The 26,464-nt window shown below is 39.6% G+C and overlaps 2 protein-coding genes across 10 annotated transcripts in view; one reads left to right on the top strand and one right to left on the bottom strand.

Annotated features, from left to right (window-relative positions):
* The window catches only part of BABAM2 (BRISC and BRCA1 A complex member 2), a 401,610-nt gene extending 377,360 nt beyond the window's left edge, over positions 1–24,250 (bottom strand). Inside the window, exons 1-2 of one of the 4 annotated variants that reach the window (XM_058682896.1) lie at positions 24,153–24,250; positions 16,897–17,048 (exon numbers count right to left, since the gene is read on the bottom strand). In XM_058682896.1, coding sequence (XP_058538879.1) covers positions 16,897–17,024 — 128 coding nt within the window. In that variant the 5' untranslated portion in view covers positions 17,025–17,048; positions 24,153–24,250. Of the gene's footprint in view, positions 1–16,896; positions 17,049–20,353; positions 20,468–24,152 lie in introns of those variants that run through there. The other 3 variants (XM_058682897.1, XM_058682899.1, XM_058682898.1) reach the window with 3 other exon arrangements.
* The window catches only part of RBKS (ribokinase), a 93,140-nt gene continuing 87,130 nt past the window's right edge, over positions 20,455–26,464 (top strand). For 4 of the 6 annotated variants that reach the window (XM_058682902.1, XM_058682903.1, XM_058682901.1 and 1 more), the window contains exon 1: positions 20,455–20,940. In XM_058682902.1, the coding sequence (XP_058538885.1) occupies positions 20,455–20,940 (486 nt within the window). The remainder of the gene's footprint in view (positions 20,941–26,464) is intronic. The other 2 variants (XM_058682905.1, XM_058682906.1) reach the window with 2 other exon arrangements.

The following is a 26,464-nucleotide window of genomic DNA, read 5'->3' as shown; positions in this document are numbered from 1 at the left end:
GAAAGACAGAGAAGGAGACACAGAATCAAGCAGGCTCCAGGCTCTGAACTGTCAGCACAGAGCCCAGCGCAGGGCCCAAACTCAAGAACCGTGAGATCATGATCTGAGCTTAAGTCAGACGCTCAACTGACTGAGCCACCCAGACACCCGTAGGTCCGTATTTAAAAGAGCTTAAGGGATGCCTGGATGGCTCAGTCAGCAAAGCGTCCAACTCTTGGTTTTGGCTCAGTTCACGACCTCAGGATTCATGGGATCAAGCCCCATGTCGGGCTCTGTGATGACAGCATGGAGCCTACTTGGGATTCTCTTTCTTCCTGTATCTCTGTCCCTCCCCCTCATGCTCATGTGCACTCGCTTGCTCTCTCTATCAAAAATAAATAATCTTTAAAAAAAAAAAAAAACTTTAAAAAATAAAGAAGCTTAAGATATGGTTGCAGAATTAAAATCAAACAAACAAAACAAAAACAACAAATTAGGGGAAAGTTGCAGAGCTATACAATCAAATTTGGTTTCAAACCCTGGCACTGCCACATGATAGCTTAGGACCCTCACCTTGACCTCTGAGGACTGATTCCTCGCCTGTAACAAGACGATACTAAAGACTACACCTCATACAGTAATGAGAGGCTTTAGGAAGTAGTATGTCTAATATGGCTGGGGCAGCATCTGGTGCAGTAGCTGTTACTGCTGTCATTATTGTGATTACTTTACAGGCAGAAGCCCAATAAAAGCAACTAACATATACCCCAAACTGTCTACAGATATTGGTTCCCTCTGTTCTCCCCAACTGCTATTCCCTCAGCCCTACACCAAACAGTATATATTCAGATATATTTACAGTATAAGGGTAAAAATAAAGTGTAAATGCAAATCTATGTGCTTGCACAGCCTGAAAAGGTAAAAAAACCTCTTTGACTTTTAAGACCCTCAACTTTTTCTAAAACCATGAAGGTGCTCCACCCATTTATTCTGGCTTAAACCTTTGGGCAGCCTCCTTTACAGAAGCTAATTTCATAAGAATTTACAGTTCAAAAATAAGTTCACAATTGCAGTACTATTTTAACTTTTCTCACTTAACTAGTTTGCCTCCTCAGCCAAAGGCTTAAATCAAAGCATGAACTGGGGGGAAAAAAAACCTCAAATGTGAAAGATTGCTAGCCTCTTCTCTAAGGTCAGGAATAAGACAAGAATGCCCGCTTTCACCATTTCTACTTAAACCAGTTCTAGAACTCCTAACCAGACCAATTAGGCAAGAAAAAGAAATAAAAGGCATCCAAAAGGAAGAAGAAAAAATATGTTTGCAGAGGACATGATCTTATATATAGAAAACCCTGAAGATTACACACACACACACACACACACACGCACACACACAACTATTCGAACTAATAAGTTCAGCAAAGTTGCAGGATACATGATCATGCAAAAATCAGCTGCATTTTTATACCCTAACAATGGACAATCTGGAAAGGAAATTATAAAAAACAATCCCATTTATAATAGTATTAAAAAGAATAAAATACTTAGGAATAAACTTAACCAAGGAGGCAAGGGTTGAATATAGCAGTCCCCCACTTATCCACAGGAAACACATTCCAAGACCCCCAACAGATGCCTAAAACCGCAGACAGTACCAAACCAAACATAAAAACTATGTATATTCTGTTTTTCCCTATACATACCTATGATAAAGTTTAGTTTATAAAGTAGGCACAGTAAGAGATTAACAACAACAACTATTAAGTAAATGGAACAATTGTAATGGTATACTATAATAAAAGTTATGTGAATGTGGTCTCTCTCTCTCTCTCTCATAGTATCTTACTATACTGTACTCACTCTTCTTGTGACCATGGGAGATGATAAAATGCCTGCACGATGAGATGAAGGGAGGTGAAGGAGGTAGGCATCATGAGGTAGCATTAGGCTACTACTGACCTTCTGATGATGTGTCAGGAGGAGGACCACCCGCTTCTGGACCATACTTGACCATGGGTAACTGAAACCATGAAAAGCAAAACCACAGAAAAGGAGGGACTACTGTACTCAAACCTACAAAACATTGCCAAAAGAAATTAAAGAGGACACAGATAAACGGGAAGACATCCTGTGTTCACTGATGACTCAATACTGTTCAAATGTCGATACCACCCAAAAACAATCTATCAATTCAAAGCAATCCCTATCAAAATCTCTACAACAATCTTTGCAGAAACAGAAAAAGCCATCCTAAAATCCATATGGAAGCTCAAGGGATCCTGAATACTGAATAGCCAAAGCAATCTTGCAAAAAAAAGAACAATGGTGGAGGTCTCACACTTCCCAATTTCAAAACTTACTACAAAGCTAAACAAAAGAATGTGGTATTGGCATAAAGACAGACATACAGACCAAGTGAATAGAATACAGATCCCAGAAATAAACCCTCAAATATATGGTCAAATAATTTCAACAATAGTGCCAAACCCATTTAATGGAGGGAAAGATTGTCTTTTCAACAAACAGTGTTGTGAAAACTGGATATCCACATGCAAAAAAAAAAAAAAAAAAAGTCGAACTCTTATACCACATATACTTCATCAAAAGTAAAAACATTGTGCATCAAAGGATACTATGAACAGAAACAAAAAGGCAATCTATGAAATGGGAAAAGATATTTTCAAATCATATATCTTATAAGGAATTGATTATCTAGAATATATAAAGAATCTAGAGTATATATATAAAGAACTCCTACAACTCACCACCAGCAACACAATTAAAAAATGGGCAAAAACCTTGAATAGACATTTCTCCAAAGCAGATATGCAACTTGCCCCTAAGCACATGAAAAGATGCTCAATGTCAATGGTCATCAGGAAAATGCAAAACCACAATGATATACCACTTCATTAGGATATACCATTAGGATGAGTACTAATTTTTTTTTAATTTAAAAACAAAGAAAAAATTTAACAAACAGCAAGTGCTGGTGGGGATGTGGAAAATTTGGAAGCCCACGCATTGCTGATGGCAATATAAAACGATGCAGCCACTGTGGAAGTGGATATGGTGACTCCTGAAAAAATTAAAAGTAGAATTACCATATGTTTAATTCCACTTCTGGGTATACCCCCAAAAGAACTGAAAACAGGACTCCCAACAGATATCTGTACACCTATGATTATAGCAGCATTATTCACAATAGTCAAATGGTTGGATCTGGATGGATAAGTGGATAAACAAATGTGTTATATACACACAATGGAATATTACTCAGCCTTATTAAAAAGGAAGGAAATTTTGAGCTGTGCTACAGGAAAAACCTTGAAGACATTACTCAAAGTAAAATAAGCCACTCATAAAGGAAAAAGTACTGCATAATTCCACTTCTACGAGGTACCAAAAGCAGTCGGATTCATAAACAGAAAATAAAATAAAATGGAGGCAGAGGGGAACAGGAAGTTATCATTTCATGGGCACAGGGTTTCAGTTTGGGAAGATGAAGCTCTGGAGAGGGGTGGCAGTGGCCGCTGCACTACATTGTGCTCAATGCCACTCAACTGTACACAAAAAAACGGTGAAAAGTGGTAAATGGTGTGTATATTTTACCACATTAAAAGCAAAGTGTGTGCCAAGCCCCAAACTGAATTTACCTATTAAGAATTTACTGAAGCACAAAATTTTTAAATGCAGTTTTTAAATTAAAAAGTCTAAGGAGTCCACAGATTAAAAAACGACAACAACAAACAATCCTTCTGAGGGCATTATACCTACTTCACAGTGGAACTTCAAAACGTTCTCCCAAAACTTCCACTTGACTCAAGAGCTCTTATCAATAAGTTGGCAAGAGCAAAGGTTGAGATGAAAACTATTTCAGAAAACAAAAAAGGATACATTTTTCAAAAAGTCAAGAGAAGCAAGGTCAATGGGAAAAACAACTTTCATAACATGCCATTAGAAAGATAACCAAATTACTCAGGAAATGTGGCCCTGAAAGGAAGATTACAAAATTGTTTCTCAAGAATATGGCACCAGAAAGCAAGATTATTCAGGGATCATGTAAGTTAAAAAGGGAGCTATCTACATGGATTCCTTAGAGTCCTTTAACATATAAGTGAGAGCACAGGACTAGTTAATTTGCACTTTTTTTTTAATTTTTTTTAAAGAGAGATAGAGAGAGACAGAGAGATAGAGTGCAAGTGGGGGGAGGGGCAGAGAGAGAGGGAAACAGAATCTGAAGCAGGCTCCAGACTCTGAGCTGTCAGCACAGAGCCCAACACAGGCCTTGCACCTGAGAACCCCGAGATCATGACTTGAGCCAAAATCAGCCGCTTAACTGACAGCCACCCAGGTGCCCCTAATTTGCAGTCTTGAAACGAACTTATTATCATGTGCCCATGAATGTGAACTAAAAGAGTCCCACTCACCTTCTAAAGAACTCTGCAAATTTGTCATTCTAATGAAACAGAAACCAGTCAAAAAATACCATCTTAAAATTGCACAGAATAAGGGGGACAAAAGATAACAGTAAGAGTGATTTTTTTGTTCCCCTGAACAGTACAAAGTAGAGTTAGGAATAGATTAAATCAATCTTCTACCTCCTTTCCTTTACACATCAGACTGGCAACTTCTCTTTACCTCTTCCCCTACCCAAACTTCCATACCCAATGAAGTCACTCTGAAATGAAGTCACTGTAGGGCATGAAAAGCCCATATGATTCATAATTCATAATCAAAATCATTAACCTCCAGACCCAGGTTTCTCCCAGCATTGACCACCCTAGTCTCTGTAGGAAGACTGTGAAACCCTAGCACAAGTTCCTAAGGTCAATATGTCAGAGTTCACTGGGCCAAAGCCAATACCATCCTTTGACTTCTTCTCCCAAAAATCCTACGTACAAAATAAAATAAGTGAAAGCCCTCTGAAATGTTAAAAAAAAAAAAAAAGTTAACTGTTTGACATTATTTACATTACTGTATCACCCTATGAAAATTTACATTACTGTATTATACTATTATAATCAGAAGAAGGCTAGACAGGCAGCTACCCAAGTCAAAGATCTAAGAGAAGAAAAGCCTAGAGCACGAGAAGGGGAACTTGTGTTTCTCCAAGTTAAAACACACACACACACACACACACACACACACAAAGTAATTCCCGGAGGACAACCTAGGAATGGTAATACCGCTCAAAATATCAACACTATGCACCATTCACTGTGTTTCTAGATGCTCGGGTGCCTAGATAAGCACCTTGAGCCCTAGCCAAAATTCTGCCCTGTAACATCCACAACCCCACCCATGCACTGCCCATACTAGCTCCCCACCCTCCCACAGAGCTCCCCACATTAGTCTGTACACCATCTTCCGAGGTCCTGGCAGGAAAGCTTCTTCAACCCTGTGTAGAGAACTGCATGTCTCTGCTCAAGACAGCCAATGTTCAGTCTCGAACACCTGCTGAAAACAGTTAGGTTCTGTCTGCTAAAATAGAAGTTGGCATCGCCAAGCCCATTCATTCTTCAACCTACTCAAATATTTCAAAGTACATCCACCTGAGGGTCTGAGTTAGCTACACCGATATTTTTTTCTGCTTCCATGGATCTCCAAAAGGCGATGAACAAAGACAGAAAGCTACCCCAGAAACAGAAGTCTCTGGCTCTCCTGTCCTTATCTGCTCTATGATTTCTAACTTTTGTTATACGTGTGTGACCTCTTATCTTGCTCTGCTTGCCTTAGTCTTATTTAGACAGCTCCCTTATATCACCTGCATGGACACTCACTCTTTAAAGAGTCCCTGACTCTGAAATGCCAAAGTGATTCCACCAACTGCCTAACAACAGTTACAGTGAAATAATGATATGTATGATGCCATGCATAATATATTATATAAGACACATAATATAATAATAGTATTTTTATTGTCATAGATAAAAATAGCTACCATTTATTGCACACTAAATGTATTATTATATTACATTACATACATTACATGCATACATACATTATATACATACAATACACTAAATGTATTGTTAGAATACAAATATTCTAAGTACTTTACATTGAGTTATATCCTTTCCTCCCCCTAAATATTCAATAAGACAATTATCAATATCCCCAAGTAAGAGAAAACCGAGGCACAGAAAGGGTATGCAATTTGCCAAAGCTCATTAAGCTATTAAATGTCAAAATCAGGAATCACACTCACTAAAAACCCTATACCTGCTTACCACTATATCATGCTACCATCCAACACCCCTAAAGGCGGCTCACTGGGTTCCATCTTTTGTCTACCTTGACTTCTGGCTTGTGCCACCCCAGCCCCTTCCCCCAATATTGCTTTAGATCTTCTGGTTCCGGCTATTTTTCCTTTCTTCGAACTCTTCTTAAATATTCTTAGTGATTCGGATAACAGATCATTGAACTATTAAATTTTCCGATACATCTTTTCCTTCTACTTCAATCTAACTTCTAAATTAGCTTTCATCTATGCCAATAAACCACTCAAAATCTCCACTTGAAAGCAGTCAAAGAATAAACCACCTAGGAATAAAGTGAACGGTAAATGTGCAGGAACAAAATAAAGAAAACACAAACCTTTACTGACAGACAGAGAAGTGGGCATAAATAGGACAGACTGACCACATTCCTGAAGAGGTATCAATATTAAAAGCAGGTATACTCAATACTGTAAAACTACAATCCAAGGGCTACTTGCTTCTTTTTGTAAATCAAATCTTATTGGAACACGCGTATTCATTTGTGTTTTGTCATAGATCCCATGCTACAAGAGCTGAATAGTTGTAACATAGACCGTAAGACTTACATGCCTAAAATACAAACTGACCCCACAGAAAGTTTGCTGACCCCTGTTGTAAAGACATCCATTCTCAAAAAAAAAAAAAAAAAAAAAAAAAAAAAAAAAAAAAAGGGGCGCCTGGGTGGCGCAGTCGGTTAAGCGTCCGACTTCAGCCAGGTCACGATCTCACGGTCTGTGAGTTCGAGCCCCGCGTCAGGCTCTGGGCTGATGGCTCAGAGCCTGGAGCCTGTTTCCGATTCTGTGTCTCCCTCTCTCTCTGTCCCTCCCCCGTTCATGCTCTGTCTCTCTCTGTCCCAAAAAATAAAAAAAAAAAAAAAAAAAAAAAAAAAAAAAAAAAAAAAAAAAAAAAAAAAGACATCCATTCTCTGCAAACAAAAAGGTTTTATTCAAACTCCCAGCAGGTGAGATGATGAGTATTTAAACGTAGCATGCAGCTATAATAATTGAAAAGCTGTATAACTGCACAAAGCAAATACAGATATGTGCTAAATACAGGAATTTGGCACATAAGATGGCATTTCAAAATAGTGAATAAGTGAAAGATTTATTCTATAAATAGTGTTAGGACAACCAGACAATTATTTAGAAAAATAATATCCCATTCCTACATTGTATCACATACCAAAATAAATTCCAGATTAATTTCAAGTAAAAATGAAACTACAATACAAGAAAGCATAGGTATCTCAGGAAAAAATACAGGTGTCTCAAAGTGGAAAAGGCATTAATTTTGCAAAATGTTAAAAGAACTCACGAAGGAAATAGATTTGATGACAACATAAAAAGTAAACATTTTGGCACATCAAAGATAAATGTAAAGGAGATTCTTTACAGCCCCACGTTATAACAAAAGATAGACACTGAACCTGTCTCAGTAACAAATGATTAAATTAGAGTACGCTCAGATGCTGGAATATTATGCAGACATTTAAAAGGGGCAGCAGCTATATCAGTACTAATACAGAACAGTCTTCAAAATATACAGGTCAGATGAATACATAATACGCTACTCTCTCAATTCTCTTTTGCTGCATAACAAACTACCCCAACACTTCATGGCTTCAGGAAACAACTTATTATCTCCCATCACTGCGTCAGTGGGCTGGTCAGTCCTGCCAGCCCCTGGATGGCTCGCACATGCAGCTGCATTTGGCTGACAGACTGGCTGTGGGGCCAGGCAGAACCGGGGCAGCTGGGCTCTGTGGGCCGGTCTCTCTCAAGGAGACCAGACCCAAGCCCCCTGAACATGGTGATGGGAGTATTCCACACGAGAACAGAACCGCAAGACCTGGTAGAGCCTACGCTCAGAAGTCACATGACTTTTTTTTTTTTTAATTTTTTTTTTTCAACGTTTTTTATTTATTTTTGGGACAGAGAGAGACATAGCATGAACGGGGGAGGGGCAGAGAGAGAGGGAGACACAGAATCGGAAACAGGCTCCAGGCTCCGAGCCGTCAGCCCAGAGCCTGACGCGGGGCTCGAACTCACGGACCGCGAGATCGTGACCTGGCTGAAGTCGGACACTTAACCGACTGCGCCACCCAGGCGCCCCAGTCACATGACATTTTTGCCACATTCCACTGGTAACGATAAGTCACAAAGGCAGCCCGGATTCTGGGGTGAGGAAACAGACTCTCTACCTGTTGATGAAAGGAGGGGTAAAATCATCTTCAGAGAAGACCAGATAAAGAGAGGCATGATTTATTCGGGGCCATTACCATAACACTCTGCCACATCTACTATTTAGACAGAAATGGGAAAAGGGTGGGGGGGGGAGCTTACATCTACAAAGAACACCCCTAGAAAGAACGAAAAGAAACTGCTGAGAGTAGTTACCTCCAGAGAATAAAATTAGGAGAAAGGAATAGGAAAGTGACTTCTTTTCTACTTAACACCCTTCTACTTTTTATGTGCTGTACATTTATTATTGCTTCAAAAAATGAGCTTCTGCATACTGAATAAATTAATTTAATTGAAAGACAATGAAAATCTGGGGAAAAAACATCTATAACATCTATGACAAAGGGTTAATCTTCATAATATATATAAAAGTTTTATAAATCAAAAAAGACAAATACCACATCAGAAAAGGGGACAGACATCATGAAGTGGTAATTTACATACACACATATCAATAAATAAAGCAAAATATAAGAGCAATTAAATACCATTTGCATCTATTGAATTAGCAATAACCGTACAGAATTTTTAATACCGATTTTATCAAAACTGTCCAGGAACTGGCATGTTCATATACTGCTAGTGAAAATATAAATTGATAATACATTTCTGAAGAGACATATAATTATATGTATATTTAAATATCCTTACATATAAATATAACAATACACCAAATACGTCAGAAGTCTAAATATTTACATACTCTGGCCCAATAGTTAGAATTTTGCTGGCACACAGGACTATATGCATCCATATAGACACTTTTTTTATTTTTTTAACGTTTTTATTCATTTTTTGAGAGACAGAAACAGAGCATGAGCGGAGGAGGGGCAGAGAGAGAGGGAGACAGATTCTGAAGGAGGCTCCAGGCTCCAAGCTGTCAGCACAGAGCATGACACCAGGCTTGAACTCATGGACCGTGAGATCATGACCTGAGCCGAAGTCGGCCACTTAACCAACTGAGCCACCCAGGCGCCCCAATAAAGAAACTTTTATTTTTTATAGCCCTAGAGAAAAGATCTGCAAATAATGAATCCGACTATCAGCTAAGAAAGAGGCCAGGGTGCTGCCTGATCACGCTACAGTGAAGTTCGGTAGCTGAGAAGTCCACCCATGTACAACATCTTCAAATTCACATTTTTCTTCTTCCCTCCTTAATAGACATGGACAGCCAAGAATCAACAGTTTGAGGAAAGCCACCAACACTAAAGACAGAGAGCAAAACCGAGATAGTGAAAGGTACAGAAAAAATGCTGTTTTAAAACTATGGTCAATTATACCTCAATTTTAAAAACAAACAATAATTAATATCCTTACAGAGAAGACACCGCATCCATGAAACTACAACAATCTGTGTCAAGGGTTCCCAACATTACAGACCAAGGCCTTCAAAATCTGAAGGGAAGATAATTTGCAACAGACTTCTGTACCTGCCCAAATTATCAATCAAGTTTAAATGTAGAATAAATACATTTTCAGACTTTCAAGAACTCAAAAATAAACCTCCTCTTCTCCGTTTCTTAGTATGCTACTGAAGTGCACGCTCCAACAAAACAAGAGGGTAAAACAAGAAAGTAAGATAAGAGATTCAACACAGGAAAGAAGCAAAAGGAAACCTACAATGATAACTGCATGGCAGACATAGACAACAATCAATCAAAATTAAGGTCGTTCCTCCACCAATCTTTCTCATCTCGGCAGATGGCATAACCATCTTACTCACTAGCTCAAATTTAGAAGGAAGAAGTCATTCTTGATTCTCTATCAAATCCCAAATTCAACATCCTCATGTTTTTACCTTCTAAATAGCTTATAATCTATTCACCTCCTTCCATCTCCACTGCCACCACCATATTCTTAACATTCCATCATCTGTCACCTGGTCTATTGTACAAATGGACGGCTAACTAGACTACCTTATCCTGCACAAGCCTCTTTCTATGTAACAACCAATGATTTTTTAATATAAATTAGATCATGTCACTCGGCTTAAAATTCTTCAATAACTCCTTATTCCACCCAGAATAAAACCCAAGTTTCCTAATAGAGCCCACCAGGCTCTCCATAATCGGGCCCCCGACTATCTTTAGAATCTCATCTCATTTCCCTCTTACACTTTCTCACTACATTTCAACTTTCAGTGGCCTTGCAGATCCTTGAACATGCAAAGCTTTCTCCTGCCTTTACACCCAGTATTCCCTTTTTACATCAACTTCCCCAGCTCTTCACATCGAATTATTCTTATCTTTCATGATTAAACTTAAATGCCATTTCCTCAGAGAGCTTTCCCGACAATTAATTCTCAATTAGCCCTTCTCACCAGGTCATTTTCCCTTTATTTTCTTTTCTCAATGAGTTAAGAAGAGGAGCTTTGTTAAGTGAATTCGGGGATGGTCTAATAGAACAGTATGCAACTATTTAAATGAGGTTATCATAAAAGTCTCTAGAATATATGGTTAAGCAAAGCAATTTTTAAGAATCAGAACAAGACAGATGAAAGTTTTCCTACCAGATATTATGACATACTATAAAACTGTAATAATTAACACTGTGTGCAATTGGCATAAGGACAATGAGGCTGACAGAACATGACAGAAAGCCTAGAAACAGATCCATGTATGATGTATATTTGACATAATAAGAGAGGTAGTATTGTAGATCCACAGGCAAAGGATGACTTTTCAATAAATGATGCTGGGATAACCAATTATCCATCTGAAGAAAAAAACTATATCTCTCACAACATGTTTTATAGAAAAAAAATAAATTTCCATTTGAAGAGCAAAAAGGAAAACTTTAAAATTCTTGGAGGAAGATGTATGACTTTTGAGTGTGACAGAATTTCCTGAAATTCTCCCTCTCTTTCACACACATACACACACACACACACACACACACACACACCACAAATCTAAAAAGGAAAATACTGATGAATTTGACTTCATTAAAATTAAAACTTCTGGACATCAATAGCATGAAATTAAGAATACTGGGGTGTCTGGGTAGGTCAGGTGGTTAAATGTCTGACTCTTGATTTTGGCTCAAGTCACGATCTCACAGTTCATGAGATTGAGCCCCACTGACAGGGTGCAACCTGCTTGGGATTTTCTCTCTTTCCCTCTCTCTCTGCCGCTACCGTACTCTCTCGCTTTCTCTTGCTCTCTCTCTCAAAATAGATAACATATACTTTTTTAAAAAAGAATATAAGCCACAGACTGCATGAAGATATTTGCAATACATATAACTGCTAAAAGATTAGCTTCCAAAATACATAAAGAATGATTTAAAATCTATACAGAGGTTCCTGGGTGGCTCTGTTGGTTAAGCACCTCACTCTTGATTTTGGCTCAGGTCACGATCTCACAGTTTATAAGATCAAGCCCCACGTCCAACTCGGTGCTGACAGATTGGAGCCTGGAGCCTGCTTCAAATTCTGTGTTTCCCTATCTCTCTCTCTGCCTCTCCCTCACTTACGTGCGCGCTCTCTCGCGCTCTCTCTCTCTCTCTTAAAAATCAACATTAGAAAAAATCTTTTAATAAAAAATTTTCTTCAAAAATAAAATAAAATCTATATAAAACTACAAACAACCCACTTAAAAGATGGGCAAAGGATATTCCTAAAAGAAAAACACCTGAATTGGCAAAATATTCTTCAGTATGCTAATAATCATGAAAATACAAATTAAAAACATAATGAGAGTCTCTTTCACACCCATTAGCTTGACAAAAATTTAAGTCTGACAACACAGAGTATTGTTAAGGCTACAGAACAATGGGAACTCTCATTCATTTCTGGTCAAAGGGAATTGATACAATCTAGCAATATCTAATAAAATGGAAGATGCATATACCTTAAGAGCCAGCAATTTTATTCCTAGGAATATACCCTAGAGGGGTAGCTTGCTTTCAAACTTTTTTTTTTTGCTTTCAAACTTTTTTTTATGAAAACACACATATTTTGCATTGTGACCCAGTACCCACATACTTACTTATTTAACTGAAAGCAAAATCCACAAAACAGTGCTTATTTTTATTATGTGTGACACATTCTGATAGTTTCCATTCTATTCTCATTCATTTTTTAGATGTTGGAGTGACTCACTCAACTGATTTTATAACCACTAATGGATGAACACACCCAATACAAAAAAAGGAAGCCCCAGAAAATATTCTCATATATATCTTCTTGCACAAAGGTGGGAGAATGTTCATTATGGCATGCATTCTTCATCAAAAGAAACTTAAAACAACATGTAAGACAATCAGGAGAATGAATAAAACATTGGGAGGCATATTTATACAATGGAATATGATACAGCAATGCAGTCCGAAGAACTTGAACCATAGGTATTAACAGGTAAATCTCATGAACTTCCTACTAAACAAAACAAGCAAGCTGCAGGGGAAAAAAAGAAAAAAAACTACACACACACACACACACACACACACACACACACACACACACACAGGATACCATTTGTGTGAACCTTTTAAATATACAAAATAATACTGTATATGGTTTAGAGATATATTTTCATATAATGAATGTACAAAGATATGCATATGAAGAAAGGAAAAAGATCACAAAAGAATACAGAAAAGAAAGTGAAATGGAAAAGCCTGGAAAAGCCCAGTGAACAGCTAGATACTAAATGGTTAAAAGTCACCCATCCTCAAAATTAAACTAATGCCTCCTGCGCAGCACCTTCCTTCCAGGCACAAGACTAACAATAAAGGCTCAGCCTGCCAGCTAGAGGGACTAAGGCAGCAAACGGAGATCAGTCTTCAAAGCTTACAGCACTCATCTTTTAAAACCGTTCTATTTAGTAACCAAGTACACTGAGCATCTATTTTTAATTAAGTAATGAAATTCAGAACATGAACAAAAAATGCAACAGGTAGTTGTGGGCGGATGAGATGTCATAGCAGATGCCCCAAACACAGCCATGTGCCAGTAAGGTTGAGTCACTGGGATATGCTGAAAAAAGATAATAAGGCTTGGCTGCCACAGGTTGCAGTGAGCCCTCTGCTTTCCTCTCTCTTACATTTGCCAGGCATCATTCCAGAACGCTGAACATTTAGATATCTTCAAGATTAGTAAATCACTAAAAATGACAAAATATGGCATCTTACAAATAGCACATGCTTGTGATCAAAGTAACAGAACAAAGAGCTAATAAACATCCAGAAGCCTCATGGAATAAGTCCCTAAAATAAAAATTTGCCCCCTCTACCTAGAAGAGTAAACCCAGTACTATAAAACACTTTACTATCATTTCAAAAATGTCCACTTATCTGTCAAGGAATGATGTTTTAAAGGATTACGTGTAACAAAATTTAAGCAATAAACTACCAGACCAATAAAACATGTTTCCAAACCAGAAATCCAAACCACTATGATCCCCAAACCAGACAACTTCTCTAGGAAAACATCTTACTTATTCACTCATTCAACCTCTACTTGCTACACTATATGCGAAAGGTACTATGGCAGACCTTAAGGAGACCTAAAAACTTCAATAAGAACCCTGTCCTAAGATCGTGACGGTCTAGCAATGGAGCTTAGAAACATACATACATACATAGGTATACACTAGGTAGAAAGATTTAGGTGCCATAAGAGAAATGAAGATGAATTTCTATTTTTTTTTTTAAAAATCTTACTTTGAATAGTGTTTACCTATCTATTTCTCCTGTGAGCCAGATCTAGACTATAGATACCCAGACCTCATCTTTTCAAGGGCAAGTAGCCATACATAGAAGACTAGTTCTTGTCACCTCTAGAAATCAAGTCTCCTCATTTTATAACTTTTGCATATGCTGTGTCCTACAGGGTATACCCTTTTGAGTTCACAGAAATCACAAATGTGTACCCCATTTCTTGTAACCATGAGTGATGCTGATCTAAAAGAAAGGGAAATGCCATAAAGTGACACACTAAAAAAAAAATTAAAAAAAAATTAAAAAGCCATTCTCTTCCCAAACCCTGCCACTGTTCTGCTATGGAAACTTAAGGAATGCACACTTAATCTGATGTAAGGATTGAAGAAAAAATTGTTAACGAGATTCCAAAGAATTTTCATGACTCTTTCAGACAAGTACTACATAAAAGGCATCACTAATGCTCTAGATTACTAAGGCTTTCCACATCATTTTACACGTAGCAACTTTGTTAATGTAGGGAGAGGTATTTGCATTCCTTGTTTAAATCTAAAGAAAGTACATTCCTTAAGTACTAAATGCCATTAATGTCATTTCAAATATTTTTCACAGAGCTAGTCCAGACCAGGCCAGGTCTAGTGGATTCATTTCAATGTATCATCATATCCACCATTTGCATTTAAACACTCAACTAAACATTCAGTAATTGGGAAGCACTGGAGAGGGAGTCTGCAGAAAAGAAGCAAAGTGACTTTCTGTTGTTGAACCCAACTGTTCTCTCAGGATACTGACACAAGGAGTAAAAAATTCAGATCACATCACCTTACATAAGTCAGTCCCCAGTCCTCTATCAGGTCCTCACCACCTCTAAAATAATATTTGTGATCAAATGAAGAAGAAAGACCTATCTCCATGTCTTACCCATTCGGGACAGTAAACATCTCTGGTTCATGGGTCTGGCTTCTTTTGAGGACAGCTTTTCTAAGCTATAATTAACATACCACAAAAACCGCCCTTATAAGGTGCACAATTCAGTCATTTTTCACATATTTACAGAATTGTGTAACCATCACACTATCCAATTTTAGGACATTTTTGTCACTTCCAAAAGAAACCCCATACCCAATGATTAAATTGAAGAGAATACCAGATCTTTTAAAAAGCATCCTACTATTCCAATAAAGTATCCAATTCAGTCTCCTTTATCTGACTACTGAAGAATGTAAGTATATACCCTTGTATCTAAGTCTTCAGCTTACTCAAAAAACAGCAAGACTTAAGAGAAGGTAAAAGGGCCGAAAAAGAAAAGCTTAAAGAGAATCAAGAATGCAACATTTCTAGTGAGAAAGTGCACAAAAACTGATGGGGGTATGTCAAAAAGACACAAAAGTCAACTTGACAAAGCTCCCAATGGCAAAGCTAGAACAACTGAGCAACAAAATAAATGAAGACAATCTTTGGCTATGACCCACAGAACAAAATAAACACCTAAAAATTCATACTGACATAATTAATAAGTGAATAAATATGTAAGTGAGGGAGAAGGGATAGTGCTTCCTTACAGCAGAATTCAAATTAATAAATGTGGGGGGAGTAAAGAAAAGAGAAAATCACTCTTAAACCAGCACCACAGTAATAACGTTTGCAGGCAAGAACCATCAGTAGACACTGAAATTAGTGGCAAAAGTATGATGAGGAAGTGAACGTGTGCACAGTCTCAAGGCATCACTCCCCAAGATACTTACCAATGACAAAGGGAAGATCAAGTTAACTTTACAGTGGAGTAACTTGGCAGATACAACCTTACCTGAGCGGTCAACGTTAACATACCAGTAACAGCGCATATGAACATCATGTACTTCCTGACCTAATGCACTGAAAATCGTACAAGTCTGTAGTATTCCTGAGCGGGGGAGGAAGGGGATTGCGATTCTCACTGTAATCCAGGGATAACAGTAGACAAACCCATACTGAGCAACATTTTATAAAACAACTAGCCAGTGCTATCTTCAAAGGTGTCAAAATCATGAAGGACAAAGAAAGACAGTCACAGGTTAAAAAGAAGAAGTGACAACTAAATTCAGTTTGTATCCTGGATTGGATCCTGGACCAAAAAAAAGGACGTGCACGGGTGGGAAAACTGGAAAAATCCAAATAAGGATTGTAGCACAACTAACAGCATTATAGCACCACTAATTTTCTGTGGTTATTTTGTAAATTCTCTATAAATTCTAAATTTATTTCTAAATAACAAGTTGGGGCTTTTTAATGCAACATTTCCAGGTGTGAGAGTCAACTGTTCTAAGCCCACTGTGAAAAATGACTCATGCCAGCTAGCTATTATAATTTTCCTATTAGGAGAGATTATCAAATGATGTCATATTCAGAATCCCAAAACCCAACTCTTACAGTACCTTCTGGATTGCAGCAGACATAACAAGAAAACAAGTCAATGCATGAAAAACCACATGGCACACTGTTAACAAAGAGACATGCCCCAAAACAAAGAAACAAACAAAAAAACCAGACATGAACGTTCTGATCATAAAGTAATGGTCTACAACACAAATAAAACAACTTGAAACATAAAATGTCAAGAACTGGACAAAACCAACTGCATCAACATGCGATGAGGCCGTGACTTGATGAATTTCTCTGGTGTTCAATTTTTATGAATCTGGTGGTAAAAGTTTATTATTAGGTAAAGGCTGGATTGGTTCTGATACATTAGTTGAATCAGTTCTGGTACATACCCAGATTTCAAGTCAGTTATCCTCAAACAGTTTGTAGCATCCAGTCCCACTTTTCCATTGCGGACCACACTAGATATGAATGGAGAGAGCATTGGAGAAATTCGGTTCAAGGCCACTTCTGGGGACATTTTAACTTGATTTGCAAATCACCACTGAAAGCAGAAGGAAAGAACAGCGGTCAGGGTATCCAAAGGAACTAGATATAACAAGTTTCCTGAAAACTGGCACGGTACACACAGTATTCAGTCTCTTGAATGAATACTTCATTTCCTGTCATACAGCAGCCTCTTTTAATGACCCTCCAGAAGAAACCAACCCCCTGTTGCTCCCCTCCCCAGCGCAGAGACTACATCAATGCTTTTCAGGAACAGAAGCAACCCTTCAAATCCGATTCCCTCCTCCTTTCCAAAGCTGATTTCTACACTGCCGCATACTACTTAAAGCTATCTTACAATCAGCCACTTCCCACTTCAGTTGAGGCCTTAAGAAGCCTTCACTGACAATCCTCTCCCCTGACACACAAAAGGTACACACCATTAAGTTAGGAATTGCTCCCTCTGTGTCCCCACGAGAAGGGCTTGATAAAACTGTATAAAATTGGTGACTAAGCATAACCTACTTGTTACTTACTAGAAATTATTTACTTCTGATCCACTGTCCTCCACAGTGTTCTAACCACCTGCTTTGTGATCTCCTCCCTGCAGGGACCATGTCTTGAATCCCCAGTGTTTAACAAAAGTACCTGGCATGCGCTAAGCACCAATAGAAATCTTTTAATAAGTAAACGAGTGAAGAGACAAAAACTAGAGAAATATTAAGGCATGGAGAGAAGATAATATGCCCTCAAAAAAATTGGTAGAGGATAATGTATCTGAGGAATATATGCAGCAAAAAGCTACTTAACAATTAAATCACAAAAATATACACTTATCCAGATATTAAGCAACACAAACTCACATGGATCTAAAAGACTTTGACTTTCAGGCACTAAGAAGTACTTACACCTGAAAATGCAAAAGTAAAACCAAAAAATCATATCTAAATTATTTGGAAACCCATGGGGCAAGGGAAAGGGAATGCATGAATTCCTCTAAATAGATTTCTAAATGAGAACCTCTACTTTCAGAGGTGAATAAGTCCATTTAAATAACCACTTTCTTCCTCTATCTGAAAGGATGATCCCACATCAAAGGCAAATTAATTTCCTGCAAGTTACAACTACAAGGAAATGATGTTCTGGTTCTAGTTTTCATCTGCTTTACCATATGAGGACTTACAGGTCTCTGACAAAATAAATGTTGAAAACCAGTACCTGTCTTAATCACTTCAGATGGTAATAAAGGGAAGGACGGCAGTGATCTTTCAAAAAATAGTAACATGGTGACCTTAATTTAGCGATGACACCCAGAAGTACCTTTGAGACAGTAAAGGCTTTATACTTCTGTACTCAAATCATCCTTTCTGCAAATATAAAACAAGCTCCCCTACCAGCCACTTATGGGTGGGAGATGACCTCCCTCCACCATTTCAATGTCCCCACGAAGTAGGAAATAAACATCTAATGCACTGTATTTTCAACCATAAAAATCATGTTGTACATTTTTATAACACCACCACTTGTAAGGAGCTTCCAGATACATTATTACAGTTGATCTTCACAATCCTGGGCAGGAAGGCAGGTGTTAGAATCCCCACTCTGCAGGTGACAGGAATAACTTCTGTGATTTGTCCTTGAACAGTCTACTAACCCGTATTATCATCTTGACGCTTAATTTTTTTCCTATTTTGCAACATTTCCACTGTTACTTCTACCCACTGATGTCACAGTTCTTGAAAGGATGCTTATCTAGATCATATGCAAAGCAAAGAAATACTCATCTGGAAAAAAAGCAAAAGGATCTCACCTACATTACAAAATTATTCTTCCATGCTTTTCCCCATAATACCTATCATTATTTTACCTCTCATTTCTATGAAAAATGGAAACAATCTGCACATGCTGAAAACTCTGCTGAGCATCAGGCACTATATTACCCACCACTATGTAATCTCATTTACTGCCCCACAACAACCCTGTTCCCTGATTATTATTGGAAAACTAAGGCTCAGCAAGACTAAGTAACTTGTTCAAAGTTACAAACCTAGCAAGCATAAAGATCAGAATTCAAATCCAGATCTCCCTCAAAGTCACTATATCCAATCTCCCCTCAAATAACAATGTACAATTGCAATCACCAAGAGAAAAGCATCAGAGCTATTTAAGTATACACCTTAAAAAATCTGAACAGACAAAAAAGTCATGAATTTGAACTAATGGTTGCTTGACAACTAGAAACAGGTTTGACTACAGGCTGGTTAGCTGTGGAAGATGGCCTGAGTCATCTACTAGTCAAATCCTACAGGGAACAAACCTGCACCAGAAGCCAAACTATACTTAAGGTGACAACAATGCATCCCAATTCAGCAACTGTCATGACCTCAGACTAACACCTGAAGGAATGAATTTGTTTCAGAACAGTTACAATGCCACTTTTTTTTTTTTGACAGTGCAAGATTTCCTGCAGCATTAAAATCTGTTTCAACCATAGGTGTAGTGACTTCTCTAAGAAGGGAAATAAACACTCCAAAACCAGACGTCACCAAAGAGCCAAAGATGATGGTTCTTTGGTGTGATCCTTTTGAGCCAGGAGCATGGATGGGGAATAATCCCCAGTATGAACTTTTTCACATGATAGTCTTATAATAGATCCCAGGTAGGCAAAAAATTTACAGTGGCCAGCCTCCTCTGAATGCTAGTTGTGCAATGTGTATTTCCTGATTTTGACGTATTACAGGAGGAAAATGCAGCAATACAATTTTTACAGGGCCTGCTGCCCAAAATAGGGTCACACAAGGTCCTCTGATCGGCAGGCTGTAGACTACAAAGACGTCTAAAGCACCGTCCAGTATCTCGCAATTAAGATGGGATGACAAACACGGAAACATGTGCCCTGCTGACGTCATGGAACGGAAAGGGGTGGCGTCCTGCTGCGTCACCTCAACGTCATACAGCGCACGAGGGAAGTTAAGTGGGGAAGCAATTTGTCCAGGGGCAACATTCAAGAAAAACAAGTCGGCTCAGACCCAAAGAATGACCACCCCATTCTAGGGGCCATCTAAAAAGGGATACTCTCCCTCTCCCAAACTGTATGATCCCCTCACCAGGCCGGCAGGAGGAAGGAGTCTGAGTTTAATGAGGGACCAGGGGCGGGCTAAATATGCAAAAAGAGCAGCCTCTGGCCTTGGGGGCTCGTTCTTGCGGGGACCAGCGTGATAGGGATGAGCAGGGCATCTTTAGAACGGGGGGCCTTCTCTACAGGAAGAGGCCGCGAGCCCCGGGCATGCTTAAACCACGGTCCTCAGCGCCACCTGTGCGACTCGGGATCCAACCTCCCCGCACCAGCCCCAGTCCAGGTACCTGGAACTTAGTCCGATCGGTAACCGGCGACTACGTGGGGTACAGGTTACCCGAGCGCGCCCCCGACTGACGCACCGACCTGCGCGCGCACCGCGGGCCGGATGCGTGCGCGCCCCCGGACGTCCCGCCCCGCCCCCTCTGCCGCCCGCGAGCCGGGAGGCGTGCGCGCCCCCGGACGCACCGAGCCGGGCACTCGGAAAGGCGTCCCCGCGGTGCCTGAAAGGTCTTTACTCCGCGCGGGCCTCGTGGGTGGCGAGTGGCGTGGAGTCTGGAACTATCAGAAGCGCCCTGTTACGAGAGGCGGTGCAGGGAGACCACCCCGGAAAGAACGGAGGGCAGTTGGGGGGCTGGGGTTATTTCGGGCAGTCAGGTGGGCGACCCGCAGGGGCGTCTGGAAGGCCCGCGTCGTTAGGGAGCGTAGGAGCGGCGTTTCTGGTTACGGGGTCGGGCAAAGGGCAAAGGTCAGCCTCCTGGTTGGAGAGCACCTCCTTTTTTGCCATGGCGGCGTCTGGGGAACCCGGCCGGCAGTGGCAGGAGGAGGTGGCGGCGGTGGTAGTGGTGGGCTCCTGCATGACCGACCTGGTCAGGTTAGTCCGGCTCGGGACACCGAGTCTGAGGTCGCGGGAGGGGGCGGACCGTGCGTGGCACAGGGGCTTTGGCGATAGTGTTCGCTTTTGGGGTGAGCTACAGGTTTCCCCAGCCCGCAGCCTGCCTTCCTGACGCTGAAGAGGCAGAATTTGAGTTTGTAAAGGTAACTCTTAGGTCGGGGAACATAGAGGCCAGGATGTAATGAAATCTCTTACTGTTACTTTAGAGGCTCTACAAGAGCTGCTCCTGTTTTCTTGACCAGGCTGCTGAACCTGTCCCCTGCCTAGCCTAAGGAATGGTTAAGGCATTTTCTCTCTCAGATCGTGCCTATCTCGCAGGGTTTTTATAAGGACTAGGTGAAGGAAAGTCTTTTCTGTACAGTGACATTAACCAGGTTGGATATTATTCGCCTGAACTTGAATGAGTGGAGCAGAGAGGTCAAAAGTCCATCAGTCACCTTTCACCGTATTGATCGTTGGCATTCCTGCAGTTCATATTGACACCTTGCCTTTTAGTATTATTTGTGTCAGTATATAGGTTACCTGACGATAGCCCAAATGGGAACCAAAAACCTACAAACACAGTGTTTACAACCATTTAAAAAAACTGATCAGATCATGAAAATATGCTGAATGAAAATAGGATGGAGAGAGCCTTCTAATTTTTCATTATTTGAAATGAAAATGGCGGAGTGCCTGGTTGGTTTATTGCTTAGAGCACGCTACTCTTGATCTTGGGGTTGTGGGTTCAAGTTCACCTTGGGCGTAGAGCCTACTCAAAGAAAGATAGGAAGAAAGAAAGAAAGAGAGAAAAAATGGTTTTCTGATTATTAAAAACACTACATGTTCATTGTTTTTAAAAAAAGCAGATAGCCCAAGAATATCCTCCAATTCAGATTGCTCCCATTTAACAATTTTGTGAATAGCTTTTCAGGTATGATATTTTTTACATTATAAAGATCAAAAACGGTCACGCATACAACAGTAAGACCTCATCTGTCCTGCAACCTTCCTTTTCCAGACAATAGCAGAGAGCCTGAAAATTAACAGAAAGGCCTTGGGACAATCAAAAGAAGTCACCAAATCTCTGCACAACCTGTGTTTTGCTTAGAAAATAGTTCTAGGGTCTTTACATAACCAATTTAGTCTTACACTGCTTAAAATGTTTATAAACTAGGTCATCAAATTTCCAGACCAAGAGTAGAAAGGGGGAGAGACTGCTAGGGGCAGATGTAGTGATTGCCAAAAACCATACTTTTATCTTATGTTGTTGTTTGTTTATTTTGAGAGAGAGTACAGGAAGGGCAGAGAGAGAGGGAGAGAGAATCCCAATCCCACTGATGGTGCAGAGCCTGATGTGGGGCTTGAGCTCACGAATGGTGAGATCATGACCAGCCGAAACCAAGAGTCAGATGCTTAACCGAATCAGCCACCCGGGAGCCCCCCAAAACCAATACTTTTATAGGTGCAGTAGCAGAAGAGTAAGAAAGCTAAACAATTTTCCCATGCACTCAACCTAAATAAATGTCAGGGTTAAAATTCAGAGCCACTTTCTTCTTGAACTAAGAGTTTTCTGTGAAGCTTGACCATCAGATATTAAAGATAATTATACTTTATAAAATGAGGGCTCTTCATACTTTGGAGAGGGGGGAGTGTCAAAGGCACCTGTCATCTCATGTTAGCATCCGTCAGGATTTTAAAATCTTTTTTAAGTGCTAGAAGAATTTAGAGATTATTTATCCCCGCGCTTCAGTTCATAAAAGAGTAAAGTGAGGTCCAGAGAAGAAACTCTTATGTGGTGTATAACTTTTCTAATTTCTCTCATCATTTTCTTTCCTTTATAAAATAACCAGGTTTCTACCCTTCCCATGAATCACTAGTAAAAATTTTATTCCCTTAGAGACTATTCTCATGACTTTTCTGCAAACTTTTTATGGTTTCTGATTACTCCTGCCTCTGAAGATCTTTACAAAATACCTGAGTGTAGAATTTTCATTTAAACCCTGCATCTGTGATAACTTGGCTCCAACTTTGCTAGTTATGGCACTTACCATGATTGTGTTAGTTCCTATGGCTGCTGTAACAAATTAACAAACTTTGTGGCTTAAATAATACAAATGTAATACAGTTCTCCAAGTCAGAAGTCTGACACAGATCTCACTGAGCTAAAATCCAGGTGTCTGTAGGGCTGCATTCCTGGAGGCCCTATGGGAAATCCATTTTCTTGCATTTTCCAGCTTCTAGAGGCTGCCCACATTCCTTGGCTCATGGCCCCTTCCAACATCTTCGAAGCAAGCAATGGTCAATCAAGTCTTTCTCACATGGCATCACTCTGAGGCTTACTTTCTGCCTTCCTCTTCTACGTTGTAAGAACCCTTGTGATTATAGTGAGCCCAAATGGATAATTCTGGATAATGTCCTTATTTTAAGTTAGCTTATCAGGAACCTTAATTTCCCTTGCCACATAACATAACATTCACAAGTTTCAGGGTTTAGGATGTGAATGTCTTTGGGGCAAGGTGGGAGGGGAACGGGGGGGTGGGAGGGGGACATTATTCTGTCTACCACATTGATTAAGCTTAAAGTCAAAAAATCTTATAATAGTTAGAGCTTGGGGAATCATTGAAGCCCATCAGTCCATCCTCCACATTTAACAGGTGAGGTAAATGTCTCGACTCACCCCGACTCACACAGCCAGTTAGTGGCACAGTGAAAGCTGGAACCCATGTTTCCCAAGCTTTATCCTTCCATTATATCATTCTGCCTGTAATTCTGGCTGATATTGATAGCCCTTTCCATCTGCAGTTCACTCGAAGGCTTGTAGTCTCTGCATTCATTGTTTACTTTGTAAGCGGGTGAAGAACAACCAAGGATTTTTAATTTTCGGGCCTAAAGATAGTATCTTCATGACAGTTCCTTACTTTATTTCTTAGTTTAACTGGAACCAACCCGGACACCTGTGCGTATACTGTAGAATCACTTCGGAAATAAGACTCCTTCAGTAACTAATCCCTCTTGGATGGCATCCAAGTCCAACTCACTTTGTATATTACATTACTGTGTGCCAGACACTGCTAATTCAATCAATGAGCCACTTTTTTTTTCATGTCTAATTTCAGTTTGCTATGAATAGTAAGCTCTGTGTACTAATAATTTTAAAATATCATTAGCTTATCCAACATGGTAAACAATGAACATTATTTAATACCCACCTATGTGTATCATTATTCTCTTCTTGAACAGTCATCTCTGAAGTTCCACAATGCAAAGTTAAGAGATATCAAGCTTGTCCTTGTGGAAAATTAAGTCAGAGTTCCTCCAAAGACAGATTTCCATGAAAACCCAATAACGAATGAATGATTTTAGACATTAAGCTTAGAGATCTTTGTTAATCATGCTTTCTCACTAATAACCTTTATTTCTTATGACATCAATCACCCATTTTTTAAATTGTGCATTCAACAAATACTTCCTGACTTTATACTAAGTCAGGTATTATATCCCCTAAGTGCAGAGGATGCAGGGATGAAAAACACAGCCAAAAACCCCTGCCTTGTGGAGCTTACATTCTTTTTTTTAAGTAGGCCCCACAGTCCATGAGTCCATCAGCCCATGTGGGGCTTGAACTCACAACCCCGAAAATAAGAGTTACATGTTCTACTGACTAAGCCAGCCAGGTGCCCCTCATGGAGCTTACATTCCAATGAAAAAGACAGTATCAATAGAAATAAGTAAAATGCATAGTATGTTAGGTAAATGCTAAGGAGGAAAATAAAGCATGAAAGGGAGATGGAAGTAGTAATTATTCTAGACCATTGCCCACAGAAAGCCTCACTGAGAAGGTGATTTTGAGTCAAAACCTAGAGGAAAGGAAGCAAGCCATACAGATACTCAGGGGAAGAGCATATGCAAAGGTCCTGAGGTGGGAGCATGCCTCTTATGATCAGTGACCAACAACGAGTCCAGTGTGGCTGAAGAAGGAAAAACAGGAGGGGAGAGGGCAATTAATGATTAAAGGATGTTGGGTCATACCCTGAATAAGATGAAAAGCCACTGGAGGATGAGCAGAGAGATGACCTAATATGATTTGCATTTTAATATCATCACTATGGAGACTGTGTGAGAATAAACCGAAGGAAGGCAAGGGCAGAAAAGAGGAGACCAGTTCAGAGTCAGAAGAATCCTGGCGAGAAATGATGGTAGCTTGAAAGCAGTGCCAATGGAAAGAAATGAGCATCTTTTGATTATATTTTGAAGGCAGAGCTGACGGGATTTGCTGAGGACTAGAGATAGGTCAAGGATTATTCCCAGGTTCTGTGGCCTTTGCAAGTAGAAAGGGAAGCTGACCTTTGCCGAGATACAGAAGATTGTGAGCAGAGCCAACTGGGTACGGAGAGGGCAGTATCGAGCTCAGGGTGGATGTGTGAGATTCGAGGTGCCTGTTAGACATCCAACTGAGACTGTCAAGACAGATACAGGAGTTTGGAGTTCAGAGGATAGGTCCAGCTGGAAATATAAATTTGAGAGTCATCAGTGTATTGATGATATTTGAGGCCGTGAGGCAGGATGAGATCACTGAGGGTCTGAGCTCCGAGGGCACTCAAACATGTAGAGCATACATTTTTTTTACATAATTTATCTCCTGTCTCCCAGTCTCTCCATACTCCTAAAACTTGCTTTGAGACAAGTTGAATACAAACCCATGTTTACATTTCCATGGCAATAGACTATGATGTCAACTAAAACCCTATGTTATCCTTTTACATGCTCCAATTAAAGGCGATGGCTTGAGAGATAAGGCTCATGTTCAACCAAGCATCTAAATTTAATCCTTGGCAAGTCAGGAAATGATTGCTTAATTCTCAAGAGATTTTAATTGGATGGCAGAATAAGTGAATTTAGAAGCTTTTTGATCCAAAGTGGATGAAACGTTGGACATGTATTAGGAAAAAAAAAAAGCCAAAAATGTATGCCATACCTAGAAAAGGTTACACGTGTTTAACGTATTACAGTAACCTCTAACCTGCATTCCCCCAGAAGCCTCTTGACTGTCATGTTTAGAACAGAAAACTCTCTTGTGCATCACATTTTCAGTAAAGTAAAAGCCAGAGGAATGTTAATCTGAGGAATACCCTGCATGTCCAATGTTAAAGCAATAGAATATCCTTTATTATTCCTTCTGCTCCTTAAATTGGTCTTGAAAGTTGCTTATTAGTTACCAACTTTTAAGTTAGTATTTTGGTAAATGTTTCTGTCAACCAAATTCCCTAACATCAAAATAAATCTTTCATCGGAAATTTGCTAATTCTGGTCCCTTCGAGGAAAACATGTATTAAAAAGTAAATTACATATGACAAAGCAAGCCCACCTCCCATGTGGTATTACCAAGAAGTCCCTTTAGTCATCAGTTCCTTTGTCAGCTCTTCATGCCCTAGTGTCTGTATTCTAGGGAAAGGAAGGTCGGGCAGGCTTCATGACGAATGTTGCTCCGGAAGTTTGGTCACTTGTGTACAGCATTCAAAGA

Source organism: Neofelis nebulosa, chromosome 9, assembly GCF_028018385.1.
Source record: "Neofelis nebulosa isolate mNeoNeb1 chromosome 9, mNeoNeb1.pri, whole genome shotgun sequence".
Taxonomy (NCBI): Eukaryota; Metazoa; Chordata; class Mammalia; order Carnivora; family Felidae; genus Neofelis; species Neofelis nebulosa.
This window is presented reverse-complemented; position numbering and strand designations above follow the sequence as displayed.